Below are 6,829 nucleotides of genomic sequence, written 5' to 3' on the forward strand. Positions count from 1 at the left end.
TGAAGATGTTGATGAGAGTGAGGCTACTGATCAGAAAAATGAGGACCATCCCATGCTTGGGATGGTGCTTGATTCTCAGTTTGTTTTCTTTGTGAAGGAATTAGAGGCAAAGATTAGAGAACAAATTGTAGAAATCTACAGTCACCCTAAGAACGAAGTGGCAGTGATCCCAGCAGAACTGGAACAGAGCAGTGGAGAAAGTGACGGCGACTACATCCAACGTCTAAAAAGATTTATGGAGAAACAGTGCCTTGAGATACAGGTACTTCTCACCTTGCTGTTTAGATTGTTGTCATTGAAGGCAGTATAGGGTGGATCCAGAATGGCACAAGCAGTGGCGACAAAGTAAACCAAAAAAAAGGAAAAAAATATGAATGCAAGTTTCGCTCCATTATACACCAAATCTCTTCTACCTCTGATTACATCTATGCTCGTAGTTCAATTGATTCTCTTTTTAAAAAAATATTTGTATGGTCCTAGATTGCGCAGTGACTTAGCCAACTTTTTTATCATTAAAATTTACGTTTAATATACTCGATTCAAGATGCTTAAGACAACGGTCTAGTCAGTTAAATCTTGTCTCCCTGCCTGGGAAGGTAACAAAGCCCCTTGTTTCCTGCTTACCTACCTTTCTTATTTGGTTCTTTTCCTGTGAAGGATCTTTTGAGTCGGAATTCTACTCTGGCTGAGGACCTGGCAAAGACAGGCGGGAAAGTTTCGTCCCAGCTTGAGCATAAAACAAGTGGTGGCTCAGAAAGACTCCAAGTTGACACTCTCCGCCGGGAGCTTCACGAGTCTTCTCAACGACTACAAACTCTCAAAGCTGAAAAAGCCAAAATTGAAGCCGAGGCCTCAAAACACCGTAATTTGGCAAGTAAAATGGAATCTGATCTTAAAAGCTTGTCTGATGCATACAATAGCCTGGAGCAGGCAAACTATCAACTAGAGCGCGAAGTAAAAGCGTTGAAGAGTGGTGGAGCAGTTCCTATCCCAGATGTTGAGGCAATAAAGGCAGAAGCAAGGGACGAAGCTCAAAAGGAGAGCGAAGCTGAGCTGAATGATTTGTTCGTCTGTCTTGGGCAAGAGCAGAGCAAAGTGGAAAAGCTTAGTGCACGCCTTCTAGAGTTGGGGGAGGATGTAGATAAATTGCTCGAAGGAATTGGAGACGATATGGGACTCCAAGATGACAATGAGGACGATGAAGAAGATTGATTTCTTGTTTCTTTTCGGGTTTTTCTTCCGTTTCTTTTCGTGTTCATATGTTAACTCAAATCTTGTTCCAATTCTTGGAGTCGTTATATCGGTCTTATTGTGTATTTCTTGAGCATTGTACAGTGCTGAATAATATCTATTTTTTCGGATAATGAAGTTGGATAATCTCTTGCCAAGGCCGAAGGTTCTCTAAAGGCGAAATCGGCCTAGAAATTCTTCAAGAATTTGAACTCGTTGCTAATTTTGAAGACAAGGTGAGTAGACAGACAACTCTTGAAATATTATACCAAGACTCCGTAGACAACTCCAAACAAGTCTTATATAGCTTTTTTCCGTTTTACATGTTTCGAGATAATCATCACTATCAATCTACTTTTTCAAGACCATATGAAAACGCCATGTTATAATATTTTATTCTATCTCATCAAATTATATTTCAGACGTTAAAAATAACAATAAAATAAGATAAATCTATTACTATTTATTAAGTTTAAGCACTACATAAAAACTGAATGATGTCTTGGTTTGATTCTTCTTAATCCAAAAATGCTTCTTCACCCACCCATGTTTTTTCTATCATTTTCAATTTACACTCTTTTTTTTTTTAAAATTTTATCCACCTCTTCAATTCACTTCATTTCCTTTCGAATACACATGATATCACAAGATATTATGTATAACAAAAACCATTTATCTCAAAAACAAAACAAAAACAAAAATCATTTTTTAAAAAATAATTAATTAAATAACATAGATATTAGATCATACTCCACATAATTAACGAATCCAAACTTTTAGTACAAATGGAGCCCTAAATTGTGTTGCTTTTGTTCGTGTTTGGTACGTGACGGGTAAAACATGCCATCGTATCAAGTTTAAAGGGTCAACTAAAATAGCATTTCACCATATGAAGTTTGATTGATAGCACAATGATTTTGTACTAATAGGAAATTATCAAACTAGCAGGGATTAGCCCTTGTACTACATCACATTCCAATATTTATATTTAAATAAATAAATATATGTTATTTATGGTTATCAAAAACCTAATCATTCCTGATCATATCCCTCGTTGTCAGTTTAATTTCACCATCCCATACATGTTTTTATCCGAATCCATAAACAATCCAAGTTGGCAAGTGTTTTTGATGTCATCACTACCATTATATCAACAAGAAAAATCTGCCACCACTTATTCAATATCTTGAACACAACATAAAGTTCAAGTCACCAATCAAAGATTCCCTTTTAATAATTAAAAAAAAAACTTTAATTCCCTCAAAAAGGACACGTAATTGAAGAGAAAAGATAGTTTTGTTTTTTTTTTTTTATAGCCAAAAAAATAGTTCCATCTACTCGAACCGTACCATTGTTTTTAAAGTTGAAAGAAATATTTTATTTCTTAAAATCATCCTATTTTGAAAAAAGAGTTTATTAAATATTTTTTGTCTTTTTTGAACATGAAGTAATCTTTATTTATGTGATTTATTTCCTATTTGCGATATTGATAAGCTGATTAGAATATTTAACATATCATGCATATCTAATATTTATCTTTCTTTATTTGTGTAGATTTGATATGATCAAATCAAAGGAATCCTACGTCTACAAAGAAATATATTGAAGAAGGATTCTTGGTCTATTTATTTGAGATAAGCGTTCACAAGAAAGGAGAGATAGAGAGACCGTGATACACATACATTGACAGAAGGATTGAAGATCTTTGAAAGCTCAAATCGGTCAAGGTTACTTGATGCTTGAAGAACACTTGAAGATCATTGATTGAAGAGTGTTTCGACTATACAAGTTTTTGGCATCAAGATTTTTAACTCCTTACTCTATTTTATTTATTCTATTTTGTAGAATTTTTAGGAGTTATTTTTATGGTTTATTTTCTCAATTGTTTTGAAAAATTGAATTTTACAATAATCACTAGTGTTAGGGTTTGTAAAACTCTTTGATTTGTTTTCTAGTGAAGTTTTGCCCTGAGGCGCTGCAAGAGTATTTTATACTCTTGCTTAAATCATATTGAGTCTATTTATTTGGTTGCTTGTTTATTTTATTTACGCTTTAATTTTATTCCGCTGCAAGTTACTCAAGGTGTTATTGTAGGTGTGGTCAACATCTTGTGACAACACCTCAAACAGTTTATGTGCAACCCCTATTCCCTTACAAGTGGCACCAGAGCCATATTCTTGATACACTAAGAACTGATCTTGGTTTGTTTATTTTATTACAGGGAATAAGATGGACTCATCGTCTGTTGCGAACTCGTTCCTGAAACCTCCGGTCCTTGATAGCACGAATTACGCACTATGGAAGAATAGGATGCGATATACTATTAAGGCTATGGATGTTCGTGTTTGGCAAAGTATTCTGACTGGTTGGACTTCTCCAAAGACGCTAGATGAAGATGGAGACTACATCATCAAGCAAGAAGAAACTTGGACTGCCGAGAAAACACAAAGTTCAAGCTACAATGCTAAAGCACTCAATGCAATTTTTGCAACTGTTGATATGAGGATGTATGGAATCATAGCTGATTGCACTGTTGCTAAGGATGCATGGGATGCTCTTCAAGAACACTGTGAAGGAACTGATAGCGTGAGAAGAACAAGATTGAGATTGTTAAACGCAAGATTTGAAAATATCAGGATGGATGAGAATGAATCTATTGCTGATTATGATAAGAAACTTAGGGAGATAGCTACAGAGGCACATGCTCTTGGAGGACCTATTACTAGTGAAACTATGGTGAACAAGGTTCTTCGATCCTTGCCTAAAAGATTTAATGGGAAGATTTGGGCGCTTGAAGAAATTAAAGACACTTCAAAGATGAAGATGACTGAACTGATTAGCTTCCTTCAAGTTTTTGAGATGAACAATTCAGAACAAGAGAAGGATAAAAGAAAATCAATTGCCCTTCAATCCTCGAAACCCTCATACGAGGAGTATGTTCAATTTCATCAAGAAGTTCATCAATCTGACTTGGAAGATGATTCGATCTCTCTTATGAATAGGAAATTCAATTATTATCTGAAGAAGATGAAAGAGTCAAGAAAGACGGATAAAAAACTCAAGGCTCCAATGTTATCTAACAAGCCTTTAAGGATTACTGGACTAGAACAATCACCAAGGAAACCTGTTGATACTCCTAAGCCTCGACTGATGTTGGAAGGGAAGAAGAAGTTTGTGTCAAAGAAGTTGGACAGTGTTCAATGTCATGCTTGTCAAGGTTTTTGACACTATGCAAATGAGTGTGCCAACACGCTTAGGAAAGGGATGAACACGTCCTTGAGTGATGGAGAGTCTGAAGAAGAAGAACAAGAAGATGAAGAAAGCCATACTGCCTTATCTGCCATACTAAAGAGCAAGAAAAAGTTTCAAGTCAATCCTTTAGGTGTTGCCGCAGGTGTTGCCACACCTGGCCGCAACATCTCCCAAAGGTCAGTTTGTTTGAATTCCTCCATTACTGATAATGTAGTAACCCAGATTTCATTTTAAAATAATAATATAATAAACATAATTAAGGGTTGGTAATTAATCAATTTCGGAGTGTTATTGGACTTCGGAAGAGAATTTGGGCTTTTGACTTTGGGCCGGATCGGAAGCTCCAAAACCCAGATCGGAAGCTCCGATCCCAGCCACTTCAGAAGCTCAGTGGAAGCACCGAGATCGGAAGCTCTGATCCTGGAACGGACGTTCCGATCTCCGGTTGCCAGCTTTACCCGATGACTCAGCCACGAGTTTTGACAAGTGTTGATCGGAGGCGAGATCAGAAGCTCCGATCGTCGGATCGGACGTTCCGATCCCGGCGTGTCATGCATGCAAGGCATGAGCTGGATCGGAAGCTCCGATCCCGAGATCGGTGGTTCCGATCCTGGCCGGGAATTTTTCCTATAAATAGGGCTTGTCTGATTTCATCTGAATTACGAATTCACAAGTTTCTTTCTTCAGTTATATAGTGTGAGTTATACACTTGAGGGCCCTATCGGTTATAATAGAGGTTCTAGAATAACCAAGGAGTGGTTATAGTCATCCGGGACTAGCGACTCCAAAGGGCTAACTACGGACGAAGGTATGGTTCGGGAATCTATTTAAGTTTTGGGAGTACTTATTAGATTAGTTAAGGCTTATAGAATTTATGTAGTGATACGGGGAACTTTTGAATATAGACTTGGAACCTAGGATCCTACTATACTTGAACTAGCCTAGAGGTACGTACACATTGACTGAGATTGCCAGCGAGTATACATGTTTATATGTTGCATTTACTTGGCATTATTATATGGCATGATATATGATTTACCGCTTTCTATATTCATATGTCATGTGCATATACACGTTGAGCCTATACCTTATTATACCTGACTATAGAGCCGCTCATCTCTATACTCGATAGTCTGTCACTGAGAGTACCGTGACGGCGGGGGCATTTATATCTGTCTACTCTGGTGTACTAGACGAGTGTGGTTGCACCTAGAGGTTGATCCGTGTGGTGGCAGCACTCATGTGGCGCCGGTTCTGAGCATGACTTTTCAGATGACCCTGTACCAGTCATCATGTTGCATGCATTATATACATATGTTTACTCATGTCTATGTACTGGGCGTTAGCGCTCACGTCCTAGTTGTTATCTTGGACACCCTATTCCATGGGGCAGGTCGCAGGATGGACGGAGCCGGTAGTTCAAGGCAGGACTAGGGAGCCGGAGCTTTTCAAGGGAATTTATACAGCAAGATTTGTTTTAGCTGTATAATGTTTACTTTTAAGTTCTTCAATTTGGTTGTATCACTACAGATTTAAGCCTGGATTATGTTACTAAGCTGATATGTAAATTATGGATTATGTTTCCGCACATTTTTACTCTGTTAAGTATTTTGCTGTATTAAGTTTAATGCATGCTATTAGTTGCCAGTTAGTAGGTGATTCCATGCAGGGTCACTACATTTTTGGTATCAGAGCATGCTTAGATTTTGGGATTAGTACTTGGGATTTAGAATTTGTTAGAGTAATTCTTGCGCATTTGGGATTTTAATGTGCAAATTCTTTTCAGGATATGGCTGACGAGAGTCACGGTAGTGTTGGCCAGGGAGGTGGCCATCATCATCGTCATCACCGCCATCATGATGATCAACATCGTCATCATGAGGGTAGACGTCGCTACTCTATCAATAAATTCATGCAAGTAGGATCGAAACCTTTGGTGGGAGGCGAGAATCCTGAACAAGAAAGAAGTTGGATGTCTAAACTCGAGAGTACTTTTCGTGCTTTCGATTGTAATGAGGATCAGAAATTGGAAGTTCTAGAATTTGTTCTAGAGGATCGAGCAAGTTTTTGGTGGGATGCCAAAGCTGCTCAGGAACGTACTGAGAGAGGACAGGTGACTTGGGAAGACTTCTATGAGCAGTTTCAGAAACTTTATTTTCCTCCGGCTGTTCGCCAAGCACGATCGATGGAGTTGCTTACTCTGAGGTAAGGATCAATGACTATTGATCAATATCAGCAACGATTTCTTGATCTGCTACCTTTCAGTCCTCATATTAATGAGAGTGATGCGTCGAAGTATGATATCTTTTTACACTGTTTGAACCAAGATATCTACTCTCAGGTTGTC

At 37.9% G+C, this 6,829-nt stretch overlaps 1 protein-coding gene across 1 annotated transcript; it reads left to right on the forward strand.

Moving 5' to 3' along the window:
• The first annotated feature begins 6 nt into the window (after positions 1 to 6).
• On the forward strand, positions 7 to 1,316 carry LOC140873830 (golgin candidate 6-like). Its single transcript, XM_073277103.1, has 2 exons — positions 7 to 262; positions 658 to 1,316. The coding sequence occupies exons 1-2, from the start codon at positions 53 to 55 to the stop codon at positions 1,210 to 1,212; spliced, it is 765 nt and encodes a 254-aa protein (XP_073133204.1). The 5' UTR covers positions 7 to 52; the 3' UTR covers positions 1,213 to 1,316.
• The last annotated feature ends 5,513 nt before the right edge of the window (positions 1,317 to 6,829 follow it).

Source organism: Henckelia pumila, unplaced genomic scaffold, assembly GCF_033568475.1.
Source record: "Henckelia pumila isolate YLH828 unplaced genomic scaffold, ASM3356847v2 CTG_80:::fragment_2:::debris, whole genome shotgun sequence".
In the NCBI taxonomy this organism is placed as follows: domain Eukaryota; kingdom Viridiplantae; phylum Streptophyta; class Magnoliopsida; order Lamiales; family Gesneriaceae; genus Henckelia; species Henckelia pumila.

What these genes read in the sequence shown, in the direction of transcription:
- LOC140873830 (XM_073277103.1), top strand. Translation starts at nt 53, where the DNA reads ATGCTTGGGATGGTGCTTGATTCTCAGTTTGTTTTCTTTGTGAAGGAA. An exon ending in AACAGTGCCTTGAGATACAG is followed by an intron (nt 263 to 657) that starts GTACTTCTCACC and finishes TTTCCTGTGAAG; the next exon opens with GATCTTTTGAGTCGGAATTC.